Source organism: Rhinolophus hipposideros (genome assembly GCF_964194185.1).
Source record: "Rhinolophus hipposideros genome assembly, chromosome: 13".
NCBI classification, from domain to species: domain Eukaryota; kingdom Metazoa; phylum Chordata; class Mammalia; order Chiroptera; family Rhinolophidae; genus Rhinolophus; species Rhinolophus hipposideros.
Genome location: NC_138059.1, coordinates 53,316,284 through 53,342,982, shown reverse-complemented (window position 1 = coordinate 53,342,982; position 26,699 = coordinate 53,316,284). Strand labels below are relative to the sequence as shown.

The window sequence follows — 26,699 nt, the reverse complement described above, 5'->3', positions numbered from 1 at the left end:
GCGGGTGGTCCATAACTCAAAACAAAAAAATGATTTTAAAAAGAAATTAAAAGTTTAATGTAAATTTTATAATCATTTGAATAGTAAATAGGAAAATTTGACCTTTAAAATTCACCTTTCATATATGAACAGTAAAAAAATTAGGCAGACCAAGGCTAGAAAATGAGTTCAAAATTGGCACTTTAATATTGATCACAGGGTGATGCAAAATCTAATTTTTCATCGTTTTCATCAATAGAATAGGAAAAGTGAATTCACCTTTTAAGAGTCCTGTTGGCTATGGATTTTTCCAATATGGTGAAAATGTTCATGTAAAAGACTTCACTGGTCAAAGAGTATTTGGGGCACATGCAGTGTTTTGTAATGTGGGATATGCTACTTTTCTCATGGGCAGAAAGCACAAATCAATGGATAAGTGAGCATGAATGGAGAGAGGAAGTGTTCCTAAGAACTCAGGGCAGAAGACAAGAGATCCAAGAAGACTCAAAAGAATTGTATGCGCTGATTTTGAAACTGATAATGCGATTGTGGGTCAATTTCTCTAAACTGAAAAATCAGATGACAATACAAATACTTACCATATATTTTTTATTTATTTATGTATTTTTATTGAAGAAGGGGAACAGGAATTTATTGGGGAACAGTGTGTACTTCCAGGACTTTTTCCAAGTCAAGTTGTGTCCTTTCAATCTTAGTTGTGGACAGCACATCTCAGCTCCGGGGCCAGTTGCCATTGTTAGTTGCAGGGGCGCAGCAGCCCACCATCCCTTGTGGGACTCTAGGAGTCGAACCAGCAACCTTGTAGTTGAGAGGACATGGTCCAGTCCAACCAACTGAGCCATCCGGGAGCTCAGTGGCAGCTCAGCTCAAGGTGCCGTGTTCAATTTTAGTTGCGGGGGGGCGCAGCCCACCATCCCTTATGGGAGGCGAGCAGTTGAACCGGCAACCTGTGGTTGAGAGCCTGTGCTCCAACCAACTGAGCCATCCGGCCACCGGGGAGCTGAGCTGCAGCTCATTGACTTCATTCTAGTTGCAGAGGGCGCAGCTCGCTGGCCCATGTGGGAATTGAACAGGCAGTCCCGTTGCCCAGAGCTCGTGTTCTAACCAACTGAGCCACCCGTCCGCCCTACTTACCATGTATTGAATGGAGTAAATTCTAAGAATTGTTTGCCATCTTTCCAGGAAAGTACAGAGGATAATGACAACATAATTATTCTAACTGAAGATATGAAAAGCTGTGGTTAATAAAGGGTTTTTACATTTTAGCAGGGTTTTTTTTGCTTAATGCTTCAGCTCAAAGGGGTCTACAACCTGTCATAGGACAGTGTAAGTAGCGCAGGAAGACACAGAAGCTCAGGGGCCAGAGAGACTGATCCCAAGAATTGGAAAGCCTCCTAAAGATGTGATGTCTGAACAGTGAAAGCTGAGTTGGTTTGTCAGGTGAAGTACAGTGTGTTAGAGGAATATTCCAATTGAGGGAACAGCCTGTGCAAAAGCTGGGAAGAATTGAGAGCCGTAGGATCAGGGCTAAATGGTGGGATGAGAGGCGTGGAGGGAGAACAGTGTGGCTGGGCAGTAGGCAGTAGTCAGATTCCTCTAGAATTCGTCTGCATCCACTTCTGAGCAGCCTGAGATACGGTATTAACATGTGGGAAGATGAGTGAACTGTACATGAAATTTTTTTGTGCTCGTTTTTCAAACTTATTATGACAGAAATTAATAAAAAATGAAAAGTTAAAGAATCAAAGAAAATAACATGAGATAATGTGCTAAGTTTATATCAATAAACCAAAATCGAAGTGAATGGATATTTTCCAGGGAATTATAAATTATTAACAAAACTTATGAAGGCATTAATAAACCTAAATAAAAAGATGATTTAAAAAAATGCTACTATCAAAATGTCTTCCTTAAAAAGGTATCAGGTCTAATATTCCTGGAGTTCTACCAAGGGTTCAATGAATAAATAACACTAAAGTTATTTAGGACAGAGAAATAAATGGAAGACTTTTAAGGCATAAACAAAACAAAACAAAGTAAACTAACCAAGTGAAATCCAGTAGTGAACTATAATAATACATTATGATAAAGCAGCATTTAATGATAAAATGCAGATACAGTTGCATAACTGGAAATTTTAAGTTAGTTAGTATTTTATTCAATAAGAACAAAAAAAAACTCCAGGAAAAAAAAGTAGTATCTTTAATTTTAATGCAAGCTACATTAATATTTAATAGAAATGCTTCTAACCTTTCACTGCAAAATAAAAAGCAAGGAACAAGTGCCATTATCATAATATTCCCAGTAGTACTAACCAATGCAATAGGAAAAGAGTAAGAATTAAGAGACATACATATTGGCAAAGAGAGAAACTCATGTGGATGTCATGATGGCCTATTTAGAAAATCAAAGTGAATCAACCAAAAAACTATTAGAAGAACTATCAAAAAGAGTTCAGTAAGGTGATTGGATATAAAAAATTAAAAGCCCCGTTACATATTATACAAACAATACACGCATTAGAAAATTTACCAAAAAAGATCCCATTCAAAATCAAACAAAAAATGTGAAATACCAAGCAATACACTTGCAAAAAATATGAAAGATTTATATGGTAGTCCCCCATTATCTGTAGGGGTATGTTCCAGGACCCCCCATGGATTCCTGAAACCTCGAAGGTACCGAACCATATATATAAACATACATATACACATATGTATTTATGAATGAAATATACATATATATGTATATACACACACATACACACACACACACACACACACACGCCTGGGGTGCCAAAAAAATGTATACAAGTGACACTTTAGTCAACATTGCTCAGAAGGCAGTTTGCCGTAATCAGAAGTGTCTGGATGCTGATGGCAATCACTTTGATCACCTCTTGTAATTGAAGAAGTCAAACATGACTTGTATTCATCTTTTGTTACTGGTAAATATCGAGCATTACAATTTTAATACAGTTTTTTCTTTTTAAAATGTGTATACATTTTTTTTGGCACCCTCTGTATGTTTTCTGTTGTTTTCCACCCACAAATTTAATGGCTTTTTCATCTTAACTAAGCTCTTATCATGCACAGTGGCCAAAACTTTTGCAGTTTGAGGTGTGACAGCAAAACTATCATGAATTTTTTTGCTTCTTCACAATTTCATGAATAGAAAATTCATTACTGTAGATCCTAGCAACCTCAGAATAAATTTCTTTTCCTTAAGTCAAGAACTTGCACCTTTTCACTTAAAGGGAGCACCTTACACCTTCTATTTAGCATATCTGAATTGTTAGCCTCACTACTCTTGTGCTTTGGGGTCATTAATAAAATAGGGTGACTTGAATGCAAGCACTGTGATACAGCAAGAGTAGATCTGAAAACCGAGACAGCTACTACCGTGTTTCCCCAAAAAGAAGACCTAGCCGGACAATCAGCTGTAATGCGTCTTTTGGAGCAAAATTAATATAAGACCTGGTATTTTATGTTATTATATTAATTATATTATATTATGTTATGTTATATTATATTATATTATATTATATTATATTATATTATATTATATTATATTATATTATATTATATTCCTAGTCTTATAGTAAAATAAGACCGGGGTCTTTATTAATTTTGCTCCAAAATACGCATTAGAGCTGATGGTCCGGCTAGGTCTTATTTTCAGGAAACATGGTAAGTGACTAACGGTTGGGTGGCATACAGTGTAGACATAAAAGGGATGATTCACGTTCAGGGACTGTTTGAGATTTCATCATGCTACTCAGAACAATGCGCAACTTAAAACTTGTGAATTATTTCTGGAATTTTCCATTTAATATTTTCGAGCTACTAAAACTATGAATAAGGGAGAACTACTGTACAACTAAAATGATGAAACTTTACTGAAAGACCAAAGATCAGAATAATGGAGGAGGCATGTGAAGTCTTTGAATAGGAAGTCAATCCTGTGAAGATATCACTCTTCCAAAACTGAAAATTTAAAATCCTAAAGGATTTCAAAAATAGAACTTGATAAATTCAAATACATCTAAAAAAAGTAAAAATACTCAGGAAGAATCAAGAAAATTTTGAGACTGATAATGGGGGAATTCACACGTATCCACACATATAATGACTATTATAGTAATAAAAAACATATGGCACAGGAATGGACAAGTGATCCATGGAACAGGAATTCCAGAAAATAGAATTACACACACACTTACACACACACATACACACACACACACAGAGTTAGATTTCAAATTAATGAAGAAAGGTTAGTTCATTTAATAGAAAATGGTATAGCAATTAGGTATTCATTTGGTGAAAAAATTAGACTAACACATACATTTGGCTAATACATGAAAAACTGCTCATACCTCACTAGTAATCAAGACATTCAAATTAAAATAACTTTATTGCCAATTAGATTGGTAACGTAAGAAGTGAAAATATGCAATGTTTTTGAGGGTGGGGGAAACTGGCCCCTTTCATGGGTAGTTGGTGAGAACTTTTTGAAAGACAACTTGACATAATATAACAAATAAAAAAATAGACATGACCTTTGACCTAAAATTTTCACTTCTAGAAACCTACCCTACTTAGAAAGATACACGGCAATACTATCTGCAATTACAAAATCTGGGAACAATTTAAATGTTTATAGTTGGATAATGGTTAAGAAATTCTTACAGACTTGTACTATGTGACTGTTAAAAATGATAGTGCAGGTGTATATGTGCTGATATGGAAAAATTTGTAAGACATATTAAAAACAAAATCAAATGTCAAAATAATATAAGCCCACCATTGCACTGTGTGCTCACAAGCTTTTACTGCACAGGAAAACGTCTTCAAGGATAGATATCAGGGTTAACTGGTGTTGCCTTTGGGAAGAGGAATGAAAATGTGGGATGGGAGATGGGGCAGACAGCAAGGTCTTAAGGCAGGGGGTGGTGGTGAAGCGTATTCACTTTGTATTTAAATTGTTAAAATACATATTCATTTATAAAGATGGCTTTAAAAAGTTTTGCAATTTAACAAGAAAAAAATGATAGAATTGGACGCTAGCAAGGACTGCTAGCGTCCTCACTTGTTTTATGTTAAGCAGCTCCAAGGGTTTTTATCTGTTTTGCATATTTGGCTTCTCGGTGAGGTTTTATGTGAACACGGGAGTTGCATAATAGACTAAAGTTCTTTTGAACACTAATACTCTATAGACAGGTCTATAAATCAGTTATATCTGCGTATGATTAGTGGGCAGGAATATTTAAATCTTGGTCAGGTGCTCTGTTCTACTCATATAAGGTCATGCAGGTTCAGGAAGACAAATTAGTTTTAATATTAACAATATACAAGTAAGACAATGTATTGTGGAAATAGTGTACGCATGAAAGGCTAAATGACAAAAACTGAAAATGAACTGATTTGGGAAATCTGCTTTAACCGCCCCACCTATCACCCCAAGTGGCGAAGTCAAGTCACAATCTAGTACGAGGGGCCACAGAGAGATCTATTTGTGATCAATGCTATTATTTAAAAAATGGTGACAAGTTTATGATATATACCCTAATGCTACATGATGAAAAAGTGTAAAAACAGAACATTGACAGATTTTGATGTTGTAAAACAAATAAAAAGTAATTTAATCCTAATGACCAGTGCAATTGTTCCGTATTACAAGGCAATCAGGCACATTGTAAAGTTACAGGACACTGAAATCAGCATTGCTTCTCATTCTCCAACAAAGGTGTTTATTATTCAATAGTTAATTTTTTCTAGTACTTACTGAAAATCCCCTCAAATTAGTCTGATTTCCCCAGCTCCATGCCAGTCCAAACCATGTTTTGTTTAATGTTTAACATGCCCACATTAAAAGATAAAGGTCCAAGATCCCCCATAACCAGAGTCCTGTCTCTTTCTTTTTACCTACTTGTAAAAATGAGTGAATACAGTTTTTATAATAGATGAATAATGAAGCAACACATATTCTTCCTCCATTCACTGCCATTTTAATAGAAAAAGAATGTAAGCCACATTATAAAATATATTTCACATTGTTTTTGCAATGGAAATTTTAAAACCACTAACTTTATAAACTAAAATGTCAAAAAGCAAATTCTAAGTGGAGCAAAGACATGAAAGCAAGAAAGTTCTAGAAAAAAGCTTGGATAAATGTAGTTATATTGTGGGAGTGGAAAAGATCTTTCCCAAGGACATAAATCTAGACGCAACCAAGAAAAAAGACTGATAAGTCTGAGTACATAAAAACTTATGGCAAACAAAACAAAACAAAAATACCCACAAAATACGAGGTGTGATCAAACAATATAAGTAAAAGCTACCTTGCCATTAATCTCCCTCAAAGTCCTCCCCCTCATTTCAAACACACTTATCCCATCATTCTTGCCACTTTCTGAAGCAGTTCTGGAAGTCCTCTTTTGTGTGTCTTTAGTTGCGCTGTCATGGCTGCCTCCATATCCTGAATCATTTTGACTTTGGGGAAGAGCCAGAAGTCACATGGTGCCAGATCTGGTAAATAAGGTAGATGAGGACACACCGTAATGTTTTTGACAGAAATTGCCATTCCAAAAGTGATGTGTGACACGGAGCATTGTCATGATGGAGGATGATTTATGGCGCACTTTAAAACACACCTTCTCTCAACCACAGCTCACACCCAACTGACTGAACTGAACAAGATGAAACTTGCCACACACTGTTACTGAGATTCTGCACACTGCTTCCTGTATTGAAGATCCCTGCCTTTTGGTTGGAGGGCACTCGGTAGCAGCATTCACCGTATGTTTTGATCACAATGGAAAGGCTCCGTGTCACACATCACTTCTGGTACAGCAATTTCTGTCAAATAAAAACATTACAGTGTATCCTCATCCACCTTATTCACCAAATCTGGAACAGTGCGACTTCTAGCTCTTCCCCAAAGTCAAAATGACCAGGAAAGGAAAATGTTTTGAATTGATTCAGGACATCGAGGCAACCAGGACAGTGAAACTAAAGACACTCACGAAAGAACTTCAAGAACTGCTTCAGAAAGTGGCAAGAACGATGGGATAAACGTGTTCAAAGTGAGGGGGAGTATATTGAAGGGGGTTAATGGCAAAAGTGTCTTTAACTGTAAAAATTTTTTTATTTATTTAAACATTCACTGTATCTTTTGATCATAGCTCATAAGTCTAAAGACTAACAACAAACTGGAAAAACGTATTTGCGACACCTACTAAAAACAAAGGGGTCTTAATACATATTAGTAAGAAAAGTAACAATCCAAAAGAAAAACTGATAAAAGGTAGGAATAGTCAGTTTAAAAGGGCAAAACTATTTTGAAAACACCAAAATGTATGGAAATATGCTCAAATCTCATTCATAATTAAGGAAACACACCCTAACAATAAGGCACCATTTTCCCCACACATGAGACAGCAAAAACTAAGATGCTTGATGATGCCCCACGCTGGGGAGGGTGGAGGGAAACGTGCACTCTAACCACAGCACAGAATAGCTGGTAACTAAAAAAACCCCAAAAAGCCCAACTGTCTATCAATAGGGAACTGGTTAAATTATGGCATATCTAGAAGATAGAATACAAGATGGCCACCAAAAGGAATGAGGTAGGTCTGTATGTATATGATGACATGGAAAGGTCTCCAAGATACACTAATAAAAAAACTCATTAAGTAAAAAAAAGGTGGGGGGAGTATTGAACAGTGCAGCAACGAAGGGAAAAAAGTGTATTAAGAGTCTACTGCAATTCCTTTCTGCCCTCCAAAGGAATTATAAGATACTGTTAGCTGTGGGTATTTTTAGATGGATGAATGAAGAGTAGAGGAAGGGGGTAGGAGACTTTTATTTTTCATTTGGTACCATTCTGTACTGTTTGTGTTTCTACCCTTGAAGGTTTAACATTTATTTCAAAAGGGGTTAAATGGGTAGATAGACTATAACTCATTCATTGTTTTCTCTCTGCATTAAAAAAATAACAATAATTTCTTTTTACACATACAAAGATGTTACACAAAAATATCTAAAATTTTATAAAGATACAGACATATACACATATATACACATTCATGCTGACTGACATTCAGCACAGGAGAAAGCCTGACTGGAATTTTCCATATCAGACACTCACTGTCCTAATGTACAATATACATAGTTAATATTACCCAAAGATCTCAAAGTACTTCATTAACATTCATTAATCTCCTGTAAGTTTCCATTTTACATGATGATATAAAACAATGAGTAAAAAATATCAGTGAATACAGAAATTCCAGCGTCACATATGAATAACATCCTAACCACTATATGATCTTTTTGTCCTTTTACCACCTTATTGCTATGATTCAGAGTCTGGTCTTCGGATCAGATCCCCGAAATAAGCAGTGATTGTTTTCAACTTATTATTAAGAAAGTTTTGTTCTATTTCCACTTGCCCTCCAGGCCCAGCTAAGGATGCCACCTAAAAAAAGGAACAGAAGTCATACATACATAAGCATGATTTCAAAATAAATCTTTCAATTATATGTTTCATCAAATAATATGATGACTCTGGATTTCTATTCAAGTCCTTCAAATCATGAGGCATCTCAAATGTTCACTCCTACTTTCCAGGTATTAATGCAGTATTTGGTGGCAGAAATGCTTGTTTCAGACACTTTCGATACTACTGATAAGACGATAGTGCTGTTATTGTACAGAACCTAATCTTTCTAATGTCAGAAGCTAAAGAACTCAGAGGAAGAGAAAATGAACACATCCTTTCCAAATATCAGGCTTACTAATATAGAAATTTAAATAACTCACTTTCCTGAACGCTTTTGTCCTGTTCACCTTATCTTCCACATCTTACCCTCTCAATCATTCAACAATATGTACTGAGCTATAATATATGATACATGACACTAGGGATAATACATCAGAGAGCAAGACAGCTATGACCCCACTCTCATGAGAGTTTTGGTGTCCTACTAAATACTTTTTCCTTCTCTTACTGGTCTCTTTTGCTATTTGCCAGCGCGGACTGCCTCCTCCACCTGTTGCTCTACTGTGTGTGTGTGTGTGTGTGTGTGTGTGTGTGTGTGTGTGTGTGTGTTTAAATCTACCCCTCCCTATTTTATTGTGGTAAAATATATTGCTCTTTTTGAGGTATACTAGAACACAGTGATGAATCCCTTTATTAGGAAGCTAAAAGCACCACCCTCTCCACCTCCACAGAGTGAACATCAAAAGAATGCTTCCAACTAGCAGTGCTTTACCCTAAGTTCTTATTCAGGTAGTTTTATTTTAGTCCCATATTTTTTCATCCAACCGCTCAAGTCTATTAATTAGTAAATATATTACCTTCTAACTTATGTTTTCATCACCAGAGATCAGTTTACAGAGGTAGCAGTGAGAATTAAGGGAAAGGAGAATGCAGTGGGAAGCCCTGGGAGTCACAGAATTGGGAGACGCTGAGTGTTGGAGAAAGGGATACCCAAAGTACTATCAGGGACAGGGACAAACAAGAGACATGCATTTTCTTAATTAATTCTGTAACTGTAATTGGCAAAACTAAAGTTGTATACTTTGCAAAGAAAGGCACTATAAGTCTAGTTTGGTTTGGAGGCTGAGAGAGCTCAGTTTAATTACACATACTACACCAGCATTTAGCAGAATGAAAGATTTATTGTGCATTCCTAATGAGTATGTATTTTAAAGCATTTCAACTTCCTCTTAGAAAAGAACTAGCACATACAGAAATAGGGAAGAAACAACAAGTCATTCTATGGTACATTCTTAAGAGAGAAAAAAAGGCCAATAAAGGCAGTAACAATGTCAACATCACCTCTGCCCGCAAAGGGACACAAGAGATGGGTGTGTTCTTATCAACAGGAATAAGTGGCAACATGAATCAAACAGAGTATTTATTACAGTGATAAAAAGCACACGTACATCCCACTGTTTGCTAATAAAAATGTCTTAATTAAGTAAAACTAGAAATTAAAATAGCCTGGTAGTCTCAGAGTGGCAATTATTAGGAATAATTGTTTTATTTTCTATTTTGGTATCTTTGTTTGATTTTTTTATAAGGGCAAAACGAAGAATTTTGTCTTCAAAAAGCATTTTATCTAGTATATTTAAAATATAATTGTTTCACAATTTTTCTATAAGCTATAACTTAAGTGCAGTATTTCTCCCATTCCTTTAAACTGCAATTTATTTATAAAGAAAGTGAGACTGGCAAACTGAAGTTTTCTTGGGGTTGGGGTGGAGGGTGGGGAAGAACAGAGGAGGAGAAGAAAGGAGAGAACTGAAGGGTTAAGAGAACCTAAGTAGAGCTGAAACAACAGCAAAACGTTTGCTAGGATGGGTCTGGTAGAAGAAAAAGCAAAGTCAGAGGGAAATTTTAATACAAGGTCTACCAATAATTTGCCCTATTGATTTGGAAAGCCATTAAGATAGGCTTCGACTTTCTAAATCTGAAAAATGGGAATACTATCCATCCTCCCCAAAAAGGCATTTTTTTAAATAAGCCATAAATAATGTTACATTAAAACAAATCTCTGAGAAGATATGGTAGTTTCTTTTCTCCATCTCCATTCTTTAGAGGGTTGCCTGAATTTGGGTGCTTTGGATAGAAAAAGGAATAATGATGTGCTTACTTAAATAGAAGTTTTCTGAGGTTTATTACAAAACAGTAAATGAATTATTTTATTCAACAACTATTTACAGTGCGTTTATAGGTTTTTGTTTTAGGCTGTGGAGGGCAGCAAAAAAAAGAACAGAAAAAACCATTTGCCTTCATGAATCTTAAATTCTAGCTGTGAGAGTCAGATGATGGATAAATAAAACAAGTATTGCTCCTGATACTAGAGGAAAAGGTGAATGAATCTATGTCAAAATATAATGACAGGGCAAACCCCACATGCACTCTTAGCTCCTGCTTTTAGCACGCTTAAAAAAAAATTAGAAAGCTGATCTGCTTAGTGTTTAGAAAGAAATTTACAAAAACTTAACATACTACTTTCAAGGTTCTAATTAAAAATAATTTCTGATGGATAATAAAAAGGGACGGGATTAAGATGTACAAATTGCCATATAAAAACACTCACGGGGATATAAAGTATAGCATAGGGAATACGGTCAATAATAATATTGTAATAACTATGTATGGTGTCAGATTGGTACTAGATTTATCAGGGTGATCACTTCTTAAGTTATATAAATGTCTAATCACTATGTTGTACAGTTGAAATGAATATAAGTATGCTAATTGCAATTGGAAAAATAAAAATAATTTTGAATTTTAGCCTTTTTGCACTTTTTCACATTTTCAGGAGTTGGAAAGACTATAAAGATTATGTAGTTTAAGCCAATAAATTAATCCTTTGCTTTAAGCGAACTTAATGACATCAACTTCTAGCTGTCTTTATTTTTCACTAGCAAGTTTAACTGACAAAATATTATTTGGTTCCTTCCCCTTTCCTAAAGTTTAATGGAGAGGAAGAGGGGAGAAGAGAAGAGATGAGGAGAAAAGTGGAGAGGAAAGGAAGAGGGAAAAGGGTGGGTAAGTAAACAGACAAAGATAAGCAGTTCTGATTGTACGCTATGTTTTTGGTATATTACCTAAATGTACTAGATTTACCAAAAGAAATCCCAATTAGTTTGGACTGCAACCAAAACTAAGGACTGAATGCTCATCAACTAGATTTTACATCAGACAATAAAGTTGTTCGTTGGGGATATGGGAAGGAGAAACAAGTAAAGATCACAATGAAGGTGATAACTTTAGTAACAGGTGACACAGAAGATTTAAGAGTCAAATAAACACTCAAAACTACATTATTCTTCAAAAGCAAAGTGATTTAAAGTAAAAATGTATGGTAATTGAATGAATGAGGGAAAATAACTTCCAGACCGGATCCTAATGGAAAAACATAAATATTAAGGACAGGAACACTTTAAAATAGGCAGAAAAATTAGAGCACTGAAAAAAAAATCTTTTACTACATGCAATTTACACTAGGTGAGAATTAAGAGTTTTTTGTTTTTTTTTTTTTTAAACAGGACTTTATTGGGAAACAGTGTGTACTTCCAGGACTTTTTCCCAAGTCAAGTTGTTGTCCTTTCAATCTTAGTTGTAGAGGGTGCCATTCAGCTTCAAGTTGTTGTCCTTTCAGTCTTAGTTGTGGAGGGCGCAGCTCAACTCCAGGTCCAGTTGCCATTGCTATTTACAGGGGGCGGAGCCCACCATCCCTTCCGGGACTTTGAACTCGCAACCTTGCGGTTGAGAGGACACGCTCCAACCAACTGAGCCATCCGGGAGCTCAGCAGCAGCTCAGCTCAAGGTGCCATGTTCAATCTTAGTTGCAGGGGGTGGAACCCACCATCCCTCGCGGGACTCGAGGAATTGAACTGGCAACCTTGTGGTTGGGAGCCCACTGGCCCATGTGGGAATCGAACAGGCAGCCTTCAAAGTTAGGAGCATGGAGCTCCAACCGCCTGAGCCACCGGGCCGGCCCAAGAATATTTTTTCTGGGGCCTACAGATCTCTGTCAATTACAGTGACAGGAGCAGCAAACATCTGAAATACTGGATGTGATTAGAAATCTAATGTCAAAAAGTTTGTGCCTTACCCAAGATGCCTTGTTGTGATCATGTTTCTTTTATTATAGCCAATTAAGAACCACACAGAAATAAAAGCAAGTTGGGTAAAAATATTTCCAATGAACAGATTATCTGGGAGATAAAAGACAGTATTTTTATCAGTGGAAAACCAGGCAACACTAAAAATTACAGGTATTTATTAAAATGTGTTCCATTTCTCTGCACATGGTAAACAGAAATGAGATTTTTCTATGCTTAAGTGAATAAAACAATTTTTTTTTGGCTGATAGTTTTTCATATAACGTGAATGCTATCTCCGGTTCTTACAAATATTAACGCTTTGTCCTTACCTGTTCTCAGAAACAGATACTGGAAACATGCAGATTATTCTTAAATTCATCAAGTTACATAAACACGATTCCAGAGAGTCAGGAAGCCTTTGCTATTAGCAAAGACCTTGTATGTGGCACTATGTGTGGCATCTTTCTATTCTTTATCTACATCATTTACTGAAAAACTTTACTCAAAGGAGTGAATATAAGCTTCTATTCAGAAACATCTGTGCCTTTCCACTTTGACTTACAAGGCTAGTTCCACAGCCCATCTGGAAAACAACATGCAGTACAAGAATGAATACTGTTTTTAATTGTTCAGCAGCAAACTTTCCAAGGGAAAAGCTGGCTAATAAACATTAGAGGCTGATCAATGGTACCCTTAATTGCCATGTATGATTAAGCAGTGGATTTCACTAAGAACAGAGTTGGTCTAAAAACCTGGGTACCGTCTACCAAGAAAGAGAATACCCGTGACAGATAAAGCTCAGCAGCAAGTGACTTTCATTTTATGGTGAATTTTCAGCCCTCTGTCATCTTTTTCACCAACCAGGAATGAAATAAAATGATTCAGCCGAGATTCTACATAATTCCTTTGCTTCTCTTGTCACAACTTCTATTCACTACTCCTAACCTCAAGGTGGGCTAACTCTGTGATAAGAACTGAATCTGTTCCTGTTCAGTAATGGGCATCTGTCAGTGGAGACAGCAAAGCACTCTGAAGGCTGCCATTGTGAGCCAGGATGGCCTAGCAAATCACTGAACTTCCCTAGTTTACCCACCAATAAAACCAGGCTCATAATCTGACGCTCTTACTCCAGAATTATGATGATGAACAATGAAAATGTGTAGGGAACCCCATAAACTCTAAGTATGCCATGAAGAAGAAGTATTCATTAAGCTCCCATGTTGTAATACAGATGCAGGGTACTGGTCCTTTGTAGCAGTACCTACAGATGCAGGGTACTGGTCCTTTGTAGCAGTACCTACAGATGCAGGGTACTGGTCCTTTGTAGCAGTACCTACAGATGCAGGTACTGGTCCTCAGAGCTTTGGAATGCTCTGAGTTTTAAAGCTTGGGTATTTTCAGGTGAAACAGTTTTAGAATTAGTTATTCCTATATGTACCAGAAGTCCAATCTAGTTCTTAGCCCTCTTACAACTCTCTCCTACTTCCGGTGTCAAAACCTGGACTAACACCTCTTGAGATGACTCCATCCTACCGACTACATGGGTAGAGTTTTGACTGCATTAAGAGTGCGGCCATTGGACCAGATTGCCACCATGGAAATTTCATTTTCAACAATTTGACACAAATTTCTTATTAATCCGAATATTTAGAAAACAGTAAGGTGCCATTTTTAAATTGAATAAGCAAATACTACGATAGCTTAGAACTGATATTTGCAAAGAAATTAATGGTCAATTTTTATTGTATTCAGCCAGAAGCAAACACTAAAAATGCTAATGAACTGAACTTAGTTGTATTTAAAATGTATTTCCAAATAATATTACCGGTTTCCATATTTTAAAATATTTAATAAATATTACAAAAATATTTAGTTTTATTCAAATGCATGTAATTGCATTCTTTTGTATGACAAGTTTAAGAAATGTTACCTATAAATAAGCCCTCTCTCTCCCTCTTTCCCTAATAAACTATTAGAAGTGTGATGACTGCTAATAAGTAAGAACTTTTCCCTTCCTAGATATTATGTATTGGCTCCAATGGGAGTCTCAAGAACTCTACCAACTAGAAAGAGATCTCTTGATTAAATCTAACATTAATTTTTATACTTAAGATACAACTTAAACAAATGCAGGATAAGTTCTATCTACAGTATTAGGTCAATTTATAAATATTTTCCTGCTTTATCAAGAAATAAAATAGGTAGGTTTTGGCCTAATTGTTATGATGTCTATCTGGGTGGAGTCATAGAAGGGTGTAGTACGTCTACTAGACAAATGCCACAAACTACATGATGCAGGGCCTCCTAGTTAATTTTCAACACAATTCTTAGGGATGATGCTAAGTGTTGTCCTGCTCTCTGGTACTGGTATGATTAATATGGCATGAAAAATACAAATGCTGTCACTTTTCTGAAGCTAGACATTTTAGTTATGAAATCAAACAAGGATAAAGAGGTATTATATCAAACCAACCAGGAGCTACTCCTCTCACCAATCCTGTGTCTGCCCACTGTTAAGAGATTCCACCTTGGCGGGCCCGGTGACTCAGGCGGTTGGAGCTCCGTGCTCCTAACACCGAAGGCTGCCACGTGGACTAGTGGGCTCTCAACCACAAGGATGCCAGTTCAACTCCTCGAGTCCCGCAAGGGATGGTGGGCAGCGCCCTCTGCAACTAAGACTGAACACAGCACCCTGAGCTGAGCTGCCGCTGAGCTCCCGGATGGCTCAGTTGGTTGGAGCGCATCCTCTCAACCACAAGGTTGCTGGTTCGACTCCCACAAGGGATGGTGGGCTGTGCCCCCTGCAACTAGCAACGGCAAATGGACCTGGAGTTGAGCTGCGCCCTCCAAAACTAAGATTGAAAGGACAACAACTTGACTTTGAAGAAAAGTCCTGGAAGTATGCACTGTTCCCTAATAAAGTCCTGTTCCCCTTCCCCAATAAAATCTTTAAAAAAAAAAAAAAGATTCCACCTATAGTGTTCTACAAAGATGGGGCCTGACAATCGGAGCTTCATAGCTGTGTAGCTTTCTAGGGAAGACTAAACCATTCTATTCTGCTCAGAGACCTCTATCCATATTGTACACATTTACTACTTAAAAGAGCTATTCATGGTTGGAAAGCATAACAGACCCAAAACTAGTATTGGCTGCAATTTTACAGTTGTCAAAGGAAAGAAATGAAGAAAAACATACTGTGGTTCCCCCAAATAAGACCTAGCTGGACAATCAGCTCTAATGAGTCTTTTGGAGCAATAATTAATATAAGCCCTGGTCTTATTTTGCTATAAGACCGGGAATATAATATAATACAATATAATATCGGGTCTTATATTAATTTTTTCTCTAAATGATGCATTAGAGATGACGGTCTGGCTAGGTCTTATTTTTGGGTAACAAGATATAGGCATCAAGAAGATAAAATACCCCAGAATCTCAGAACTGAATTTAATCTCTTCTCAGGTAACTACAGTGATTTCAGAGAATGAGGTATAACTTCTCTCCAAAGTGCCCATCACAAAGACTTTTTAAATTATTCCGTTCTTGAGTTTGATAGTGAAGTCTGAGTAACAAGGAATACATGTCCTGGAATACCCCCAAACAAAAAAAGGGAATAAAATACCGAGGTAATAGGCAACCTAGAAAAATATTTTACTAGACTTACTAGACTCATCTATGGGAAAAGCTTGGCTGTAGTCGCACAACAGCCTCACCAACTGTCCCTCCATGTCTTTCCTTCAGGAAAGAAGTGTGTGAGATTGTGCCTTTCTGGGACTCTGTTCCATCCTCGTGTTTACACCTTATGTCTCTCTGTCTGATCCCCAAAAGATGGTTTGCAGCCAAAGACGGGTAAGATATCTCACGGGAGATACAACCTAAGCCAGGAGGAACCGAGTGGGGACCCCCAATGAGCTGCCTTAAACAAATATGGGAAAGGGCCTTGCCTCCCCTTCCCCCTGCTTGGGAAAGTCTGTTGCCGGCTCTGGCTTTTCCCTCACAGCTGTCAGTTAGAAAAGTAATGAGGAGAACGAAGACCAGTTATCTCTAATATCTGAGAGACTTAACACTGAGAAGATATTTACCTTAAGTAGATATAGTGGGACCTTGTACTTCGGCTGTTTAAAGACTAAGATAAATTGGCTTGGGATGTTTCTATGATAAATGAGTCTCACAGACTGTGCCATAAAACAGTTACTCCCTTGCATACTCGTCAATAAAAGCCTCCAGTCGGCTTTGTTCAGGGCTCCAGTCCTCTGAGACTGAGAGACCCCTGGCCTTCTGAGAGATTTAACAGCATTAAGTCTCTGTTTGTTTCTTTCTTAAAAACTTAACCCAACCCAACCGCCCCGTCTCGCACCCTCACTGCCCGTGTTGCGCTGGACGCGACACTTGGCACCCAAGTTGTATTTATAGCGCCCATACTCAGTGTAACTACCCTAAATATAGATATTACTCAGAGTACAAATCTCTTTGGAGGGGAAATTAATGTTCTTTCTAGTCATTTCTATGGAAAAATGTAGCCTGAATTTTAAACAGCAGATTCATAAATTTTGGGAACCCAACCCATTTTTAAGTTCAGGTTGTTGTGAAATTCTAAATATTCTTTAACAAAAAGTGGACTTCTCTGTAACTCTGCTATCTCTCAATCTTGCAGTAGTACTCTCTTCTCTCATCTTGAAAATCCTACACAGATTTTCTTCACTTCTAAAAAGAAAAGTTGATTTCTCACTGTAATTTGATCTAAATCCAATAGCAAACAATATACTTGAAACCTCAAGTTTCCACTTTTTTCTTTTTTAAAGATTTTATTGGGGAAGGGGAACAGGACTTTATTGGTGAACAGTGTGTACTTCCAGGACTTTTTTCCAAGTTAAGTTGATGTCCTTTCAATCTTAGTTGTGGAGGGTGCCATTCAGCTTCAAGTTGTTGTCCTTCCAGTCTTAGTTGTGGAGGGCGCAGCTCAGCTCCAGGTCCAGTTGCCTTGCTAGTTGCAGGGGGCGCAGCCCACCATCCCTTGCGGGAGTCAAACCGGCAACCTTGTTGTTGAGAGGACTCGCTCCAACCAACTGAGCGATCCTGGAGCTCAGCGGCAGCTCAGCTCAAGGTGTCGTATTCAATCTTAGTTGCAGTGGGCACTGCCCACCATCCCTTGCGGGACTCGAGGAATCTAACTGGCAACCTTGTGGTTGAGAGCCTGCGCTCCAGCCAACTGAGCCATCCGGGAACTCAGCGGCAGCTCAGCTCAAGGTGCCGTATTCAATCTTAGTTGCAGGGGGCTCTGCCCACCATCCGTTGCGGGACTCGAGGATTTGAACCGGCAACCTTGTGGTTGAGAGCCCACTGGCCCATGTGGGAATTGAATCGGCAGCCTTCGGAAGGAGTTAGGAGCACGAAGCTCCAACCCCCTGAGCCACCTGGCCAGCCATCAAGTTTCCTTTTTGACTTTTATTATTCTCTAGTGTCATTACTCCCTCTAGAGGTAGAACTACCAACTGTAATTCTGGCAGGTGTTTGAAGTGAATCAAAAACACACGCTAAACAAAAAAAGTTAACTTTCTCCTTGGGCTTGTGTTACTGTAATTAGAAAAAATTTAATCACTGTTAACTTTTACAATAAATAATGAATTTCCTATTGTCATTCAAGTATACAGATAAGCCCATCTAATATTTAATATAAGGATCATACACAGCCTCTTTTGAGACTAGTTATAGAGCTATTTACATATAGGAAAAATAAGAATTATGGAATCAATAGGTTCAATCTTATATGAGTCTAAAATGTAGATGAGTCATAGATATGAATAACAGATATTAGGTTTAATATCAAATTTGTTATAAAAATGCATGAAGGGGACTTTTTCCTTGTAACTGATACAGCTTGTCGTATTTGGGAGGCCTAATGTTTAGACACAATGGCTCATAAATAGATGATATGCAGCAATATATAATTTAATTTCCTTCTAACTCAGAGAGTAAGAACTCAGGCTTGTTAGTTTTTATTTACTCTTCTTTTAACCCAAGAAATCTTAACTCTGGCTGCAGATTACAATCACTTAGGGAGTTTTAAAAAGATTTATGCTTGAGCTTTATTCCCAGAAAATAAGTTAGAATCTTTCCCAGTGGACCAGGATATCCAGTAGTTTAAAAAGCTATTTAGCTAAAACTATAAAACTCTTAGAAGAAAACATAGGGGAAAATGACATTGAATTTGGAAATGATTTCTTGGAAATGACATTAAAAGCACAGGTAGGGGCTGGCCTGGTGGCTCAGGCGGTTAGAGCTCCATGCTCCTAACTCCGAAGGCTGCCAGTTCAATTCCCATATGGGCCAGTGGTCTCTTAACCACAAGGTTGCCAGTTCAATTCCTCGAGTCCTGCAAGGGATGGTGGGCTGCGCCCCCTGCAACTAGCAATGGCAACTGGACCTGGAGCTGAGCTGTGCCCCCACAACTAAGATTGAAAGGACAACAATTTGACTCGGAAAAAAACTGGAAAAAAAAGTGGAAGTATGCACTGTTGCCCAATAAAGTCCTGTTCCCCTTCCCCAATAAAATCTTAAAAAAAAAAAAAAAAAGCACAGGTAGTACACAGAAAAAACAGGTAAGTTGAACTTCCTCAAAATTAAAAATACTTTTGTACAGCAAAGCACACTACCAAGGGAATAAAAAGACAACCCATAGAACAGGAGAAAATACTGGCAAAGCATGTATCTAATAAGGGATTAATATCCAGAACACATGCACATGAAAAGATGGTCAACATCATTAGTCATTAGGGAAATGCAAATCAAAGCCACAATGAGATACCATTTCACATCCATTAGGATGGCTATTATCAAACAACCACCACCAGAAAATAACAAGTGCTAGCAAGAATGTTGAGAAATTGGAATCCTTGTGAATTGCTGGTGTGAATGTAAAATGGTTCAGCTGCTGTGAACAGTATGGTGATTCCTTGAAAAACTAAAAGTAGAATTACCATATGATCCAGCAACTCTACTTCTGAGTACATATACCCCAAAGAACGGAATGCAGGGACTCAAATAGATTATTTGTTTATCCAGGTTTACGGCAGCATTCTTAACAGCTAAAAGGTGGAAACCCAAAATGTCCGCTGAGAATGAATGGATATACAGAATGTGGTATGTATATATACAATAAAGATTATTCAGCCTTAAAAAGGAAATTCTGACATATGCTATAACATGGATGAACCTTTAGGAAATTATGCTAAGTGAAATAAGCTAGACACAAAAGGACAGATATTGTTTGATTCCGTTTACATGAAGTACTAGAGTAGTCAAATTTTTATAGAAACAGAAAGTACAATGGTGGTTACTAAGGGCAGGTTGTGTGTGGGGGTAATGGGGAGTTAGTGTTTAATGGGCGTAGGGTTTCAGTTTGGGAAGATGAGAAAGTTCTGAGATGGTAGTGATACTTACACAACAATGTGAAAAGTATTCAGTGCCACTGAACTATAAGCTTAAAAATAATTTATGGTAAATTTTGTTATATACATTTTACCATAATTAAAAAACAAAACCACTCAAGAGATTCTAATTTGCAGTCACAGCTGAGAACCAGTGTTCTAAATTAAAATGAGAATATGTCCAGTACAAGGGAGTATATCTGGTTTCTGATAGGAGGAAGAAAACAATCTATAATCTGGGGTTATGTTTATAAATTAAATTCTATCATTTCACAAATATTATGGCTATCTCTATTCTTTCCTCTAGAGAAAACATGTCATCTTTTCATATTGGTACTCTTCAAAATCACAGTAACACTTACATTCTTTCCACAATAACTTTATAACAGGATCTTCTAAGTAACAGATACAAGGCTTTATTGAAGATTTATGGGCTAGAGGTACTATGATAAATGCTTTACCCAGTTATTGCATTTATTCTTCAAAATCACCACTAGAAAGCTAATAAGTGGCAGAGCAGAGACTAAACTCCAGTCTGTATGACCCCGCATATCTTTTCTTTAGCCTATTATTTGAACATTACCCATGCATTCCCAGTTCCACGTCATCGATATTCTTGCCACCTTCATTCACCTCAATGCCCATGATCAAACCTTTAAAGTCCAGTTTACATGCTGTATGATCCAAGGCCTTTCCTGATGTCATCTTCCAGGAAGCCAGAGCATTTAATCTCTACCTTTCTTATAAGAAGGTTGCATTATTTTTATTATGTATGCACCTATCTCGTAATCCCTAGGAAGATGCTGAACTAGCGTAACTGCTGACTCCCATGAGGATAGCTCTGGAGACGCCAGAGGGAAAGCACTAAACAAAATAAACTGATGGAGACCTGGGATGGTCTGAGTGTGACTGTATGTGTGGAATGAAGGGTAGGGCCTCTGGGAAGATAAAACAGGAAGAAGAAACACAAGAAATTTGAAACTCAGCTCTTGCTACCTGTTACTTTTGCCGTGTATAAACAATGCATGCTGCCTCACTTGCAGATACTGAGCACTCTGGTCTATGTTCAGGAGTTAAAAGTTATGGCAGTCTAAAATGAAGCTTTGCTGTGAAAAGCTAAGAGAAACAGGTGGAAACTAACCTAGGCAGCTGTCTTGCTCCTCCCTCTCTAAACCCCTAGAGCTGACAAATTATACTCTAAGATTAAAGAGACCAGCCTTTAAAATGATGCTTTTGCCCAGCTCCTCCCCAAAGGGCGGGAAGCTATTTCTGGAGATGGTGTTTAGTAAGAAGTACAGTCTTGTGGCGCCTGGGTTAGCAACCCTAGAGTTTACCCACCTTCATCCCTTAAAGTTATCACTGGGGCCGCTGACACAGGCCTTACCACTGGTTCTCAACCCAGGCTACACATTACAATGACCCAGGGAACTTGGGAAAAATGGTTACATCAACTTCTGGGTGGGGCTTGCACAGTCACAGTGTCTGTACAAGTATCCCCAGTGATTCTAAAGTACAGCTAATTTGACAGTCGGTGGATTCTGGCCTGTCATTTACCCTTCTGCATTACTTGAGAACAGCTAATATCCAGTAAGACAAGACATTTGAGGATCACGAGTATTTCATGGAAGAAAAACAAAGTGGATAATAAATTCTATCAAAGGCAGAAAGGATAACACAGATTAAGAATTTAAACTTCTTAATACCGAATTTTACACCTGAAAACTATGTAACTTTACTAACAATTGTCACCCCAATAAACTTTAATTAAAAAAAAAGAATTTAAACTTCTTATAATATTAGAATGCAAAAGAAAGCAAAAAAGTACAGAAAAAATAAATGTAAAGAATAGTTGAACTAGGGGCCGGCCCAGTGGCTCAGGCTGTTGGAGCACTATGCTCCTAACTCCAAAGGCTGCCGGTTCGATTTCCACATGGGCCAGTGGGCTCTCAACCACAAGATTACCTGTTCAACCCCTCGACTCCCGCAGAGACGGTGGGCTCCGCCCCCTGCAACTAAGGTCGAACATGGCACCTTGAGCTGAGCTGCCTCCCGGATGGCTCAGTTGGTTGGAGCACGGGCTCTCAACCACAAGGTTGCCGGTTCGACTCCCGCAAGGGATGGTGGGCTGTGCCCCCTGCAACTAGCAACGGCAACTGAACCTGGAGCTGAGCTGTGCCCTCCACAACTAAGATTGAAAGGACAACTTTACTTGGAAAAAAGTCTTGGAAGTACACACTGTTCCCCAATAAAGTCCTGTTCCCCTTTCCCAATAAAATCTTAAAAATAAATAAGTAAATAAAAGAATAGTTGAACTGAAAAATACAATAGATGGACTATGATAACAAAATGTATAAACCTGAGGAATGAACTAGATAGGAGACCAAATTGAGATAATCTTTCAGAAGGAAAAAGCAGGCAAAACTCCAGAAAATAGTTATAGAAGACTAACATCCACATAATAGATGTCCCAGAAAAAGGAAAAAAGATGGTAAGTAGAACATAGTTGAATAAATAATGGGAGATAATTTCTCCAGAATAAGATGAAAAAAGCTCAGAATGATAGGGTCAGTTCTCAGAGTACCAAATAGGAGAGCAAGGAAAAACCTACACTTAGCAACACTGTAGTAAAATTTAGAATATGAAATACAAAAGATTTTCAACAGAATGCTTAGAACAAAGCACTATATAATAGGTGCTTTTAAAAAAATCAACAAAAGCATGAAATAATGACATGATTGGATCTGTATGAGGCAGTTATATCAGATCAAATTCTACTAGGGAAAAAAAATAACATGATTAAAATAAATGTTTATGGTAAGAAAGGAATAAGAACATTTTCATGTTAATCAAGTGTCTTTTATATCTCAAGACTATAGTTGAAATTGATCCTGGCCGAATTAAGGTTTTATTTAGGGTACTATTTTCAGGAATACCTAAAACTTCTTTTCTCAAGGTAGGTTTCAGTAAAGACAAATCTTGGCTAGTTTAGATGTGCGCATTTTGAAACACAACACATTCAATTCCTTTCAGAATGATTAAAAGCCCAGAGTGCTTAAAAAAGCCAGGAACTGTGGACGGAGATGAAGATGAAATAGTTATGGATTTAACTGTCAAACACTTCCAGTTTTCTAGTAATGGTCAAAAAGCCAGACTTCTCATTAATACATTCTCAAAGAAATACTCTTTATCTTTTTCTGCTCATTTTTTGTAATAGTTATGGCAGAGGTTCATAGTTCTTCAGTAATGGCTTACCTGGTCAATATCAGCATTTCTTGGAAGAAAATAAACAATATTATTAGTGATCTTCTGGGACAATCTGAAGATTTCGAAGGTGACAGCAGTTAAGGAAAAGTAACAAAAATAGCAGTAAATTTCTCATCAGAGATTAAGTTCTTTACTTATTGTATCATAACCCATATGTATTTTAATATGTAATAATCAGGCACACATTTAAATCCTTTAATGGAACCTAAGAGAATTAAGTAGCAGATTTTATAATTCAGTAGCATAGGTCAGAACCTATTTTTCATTTATCCTAGTGGTAGGCAACCAAGAGTTAGAAATACACACTCTTTCTCTTTCTGCATTTCCTAGTTATTGTGAAAATAGAAACAGCAGGAAAGCAAAATACTACCTCTTTCCAGTAAAGAATAAAGACAAATAACTGTTCATTCTAGTCTACGTTCTAAGTTTTAATTAGCAGTTTAGAAACATGTTTCCTGTTAGAGTCAAAAAGATGGTTCTTCTGGGGAGCAGAGATAAAGAAAGGGACAAATAATATGAACATTATTCTTTATGAACTAAGGGCTTGCTTCAGTTAGTATCTTGGAAGAATAACCGAAAAATTTGAAGCTACACAGAGAACGAGCACAAGCCAGCGTGAACTGAAGAAAAGTTAAGGGACAGTCACCCAGACTTTAGGGACAGGTCTTGAGGAAATTCCCAATTTCCAGACAATAATTCCAAACAATTAATGCTTTCTAGTGCTTGTTTTGTAATAGCAAAATTGGATAGTAGCCAAAGGAAATATGACCCCATATTTGCTATAACTTTTGGAGATCCATCACCAGTTAATTTTTACATACTGTACCTGCTTTTTACGTAAAACTAGAATCTATCAAGTGCTATTAGCTCTTCTCTTCTTCACTAATTTCTCTTTCAAACATACATACACACACACACACACACACACACCCTTCTCACAACCAGTGTTTGTGTAAATTCTTAGGACGTCCAAAGGATATCCATCAGGAGACATCATTGTCCTAATGTCAAAGGTCTCTGCAGTTGCGTAGTCTGGCCCTCCCCATGGGGGGCTGAGGAACACAACATCGGCCCTTAAATGAGAAGCCAGCAGCAAGAAATCTCCACAGATGAATTCTATCTTGTCTGCTATCCCATAAACTTCTGCATTATTGCGAGCAAGATCAATCTTAACAGGATCGATATCAATGGCAATCACTAAAAATGGGAACAGGAAAGATGAGTCAAATGATACGGATTAGCAGTTATATAGAATAGAACAGTTCACCTTCTGATCAGTCTGTTTATTTTCTGTACAAGAATCCTTTTTAAAGATCAAGTGAGATTTGGTCTCATATACCAGAAATAGAGAATTTACTTAAAATTTTTTAATCTAAATTACAAAGATTCACTTATGTTGTACCAAGAAAATATGACTGAAAGACCTGGCTTTCAGAGTTGTCTCACTCAGCCAGCTTTACCAAAGCAAGCAGCGATAATCACCACCAAGTATTTAAGAGCCAAGTATGTGCTCATCAGCACTGTGCTCTCTACAGTATAAAACCCGAGCAGCAAATACTTGGAAAGGCCCGACTGCACGGAAGGCCTATAAATGCTAAGATGTCTGGAAAGACATCTTCAAAATCTCTTCAAAATGAGGCAACCTCCAAAGAAGACAAATGTGACAACTTCTACAGTAAAGCAAAATAAAACAAATTTTGACAAACCTATATAGCCAACTTATGAATAAATGTAAAATCATCTGCTGCTGATGTTTTAAAGAGACATTTTAGGTAGATGAAACAGGACAACGTTATGTTTTCACCAAAAGGGCTTTCATTAAATTTATTGCAATTTCATAATTAGCAATGCAAATGTCAAAATTAGCATAATCAGGTTACTCATGTCCTGCAGTAAGTACACCTGTATGTGCACTAGTGTGTTAGCTAGTGGCAATGTTTTATATTTGGAAGGGCTAAGTGGAATCCTGATGCACACATCATGGTTGTCAAGGAAACAGCTGTTTTCTAGAAGATGCTGGTTTCAAAATATTAACACTTTTGAGAAACAATGCAGGAAATAAATCACTTGAACAATGAATACAAGCAGCAATTATGCATTACAAAATCATGCATTTACAATGCTATTTTTTCTGTTCTAAATAAACTAACATTCATTTTTGTAAGAGAAAGGATGAAAATATCCTTTTTAGCTGTTCAATCTGCTAAATTTATAGTACAGAGACAGATGGAAAGACATGCTGACAATACCAAAAAGTCAATGGAAAAAAATGACTTTCAACATCAAATATATTGTTAATCTTCATGTTTTCATGGGTACTTCCCTTGGAGGAAGACTTTGTTTTTAGGCCTAACAGAATGTGAGCACTCAATGTATCACATAAATGAAATGCTGACGAATGCTGGATGACACTATATGGAACTGTAATAATGGCAGCCACCAGCCACATGTGGCTATTAGCTTTAAACTGATTAAAAGAATTAAATAATATTAACTATTTAGATCCTTGGTTACACTGTCACATTTCAAATGCTCAATGGCCACTTGTGCCTAGTGGCTACCATACTGGACAGTGCAGATATAGAACATTTACATCATCACAGAAAGTTCTAAAGAGTAGCACTGATACAGAAATACTAGAAGACACAGAAAGGGGAAAAATGTTTAACAATGGAAAAATGTAAAACTGGATTCTCTAACCATTCAGTTGGGTACATGCATAGATAACTATCTGTGTGGAAATAAGTCTAGTGAAAATAAGGGTAAATAGTAAATTCAGGGAAAACAGGAATAATTACTATTCCAGTAAATATGAAGATAGCTTTCACCCAGGAGATAACAACAAGTTAGCACATGTGCTCTGGAGCACAGCAGTGATTGAATAAGGGCACACACAGTTCACCAGCATTGGTCTTAAAATCAGTGTTAAGTTTCACCTCATCATTTTCTACCTTTTAAATTATCCTTTTCAGAACCATATGATTTCCTAGGTAACATTAAAAACTTTATATAAATTAATGAAACTCAAATGAAATTTACTGAAATGGAAGCTATATGTAGACTTATAAAGACATTGGGGGAAAGAAGCATCTTCAGAGTATGACGTAACAATTGATGCCTCTAATATATCACATTATACTACACTTTAAAAAGAATTTAGAAAGAACAGGAATATCAGGTTCAGAAAAAAATGAGTAAAAGCCCTGGCCTCATAACTCAGCTATATCTATTTGGGCAGACTATTCAATTTCATGAAGCCTTCTTTTCCCTGGGAAACAGCACATGTCTACTTACTTGACACAGTTCTTGGCAGATAGATAGTAATAGAGGTTTTCTTTTTTGTGATTCCAAAGTGAAGCTACTACAGGGATGATCTACT

General features: G+C 37.2%; 1 protein-coding gene across 1 annotated transcript in view; it reads right to left on the bottom strand.

Annotated features, from left to right (window-relative positions):
* Positions 1-5,993: 5,993 nt before the first annotated feature.
* TGS1 (trimethylguanosine synthase 1) overlaps positions 5,994-26,699 on the bottom strand; it is a 42,165-nt gene continuing 21,459 nt past the window's right edge. Inside the window, exons 11-13 of the mRNA XM_081070753.1 lie at positions 24,301-24,517; positions 23,309-23,387; positions 5,994-8,481 (exon numbers count right to left, since the gene is read on the bottom strand). Of these exons, the coding sequence (XP_080926879.1) occupies positions 8,359-8,481; positions 23,309-23,387; positions 24,301-24,517 (419 nt within the window). The 3' untranslated portion in view covers positions 5,994-8,358. The remainder of the gene's footprint in view (positions 8,482-23,308; positions 23,388-24,300; positions 24,518-26,699) is intronic.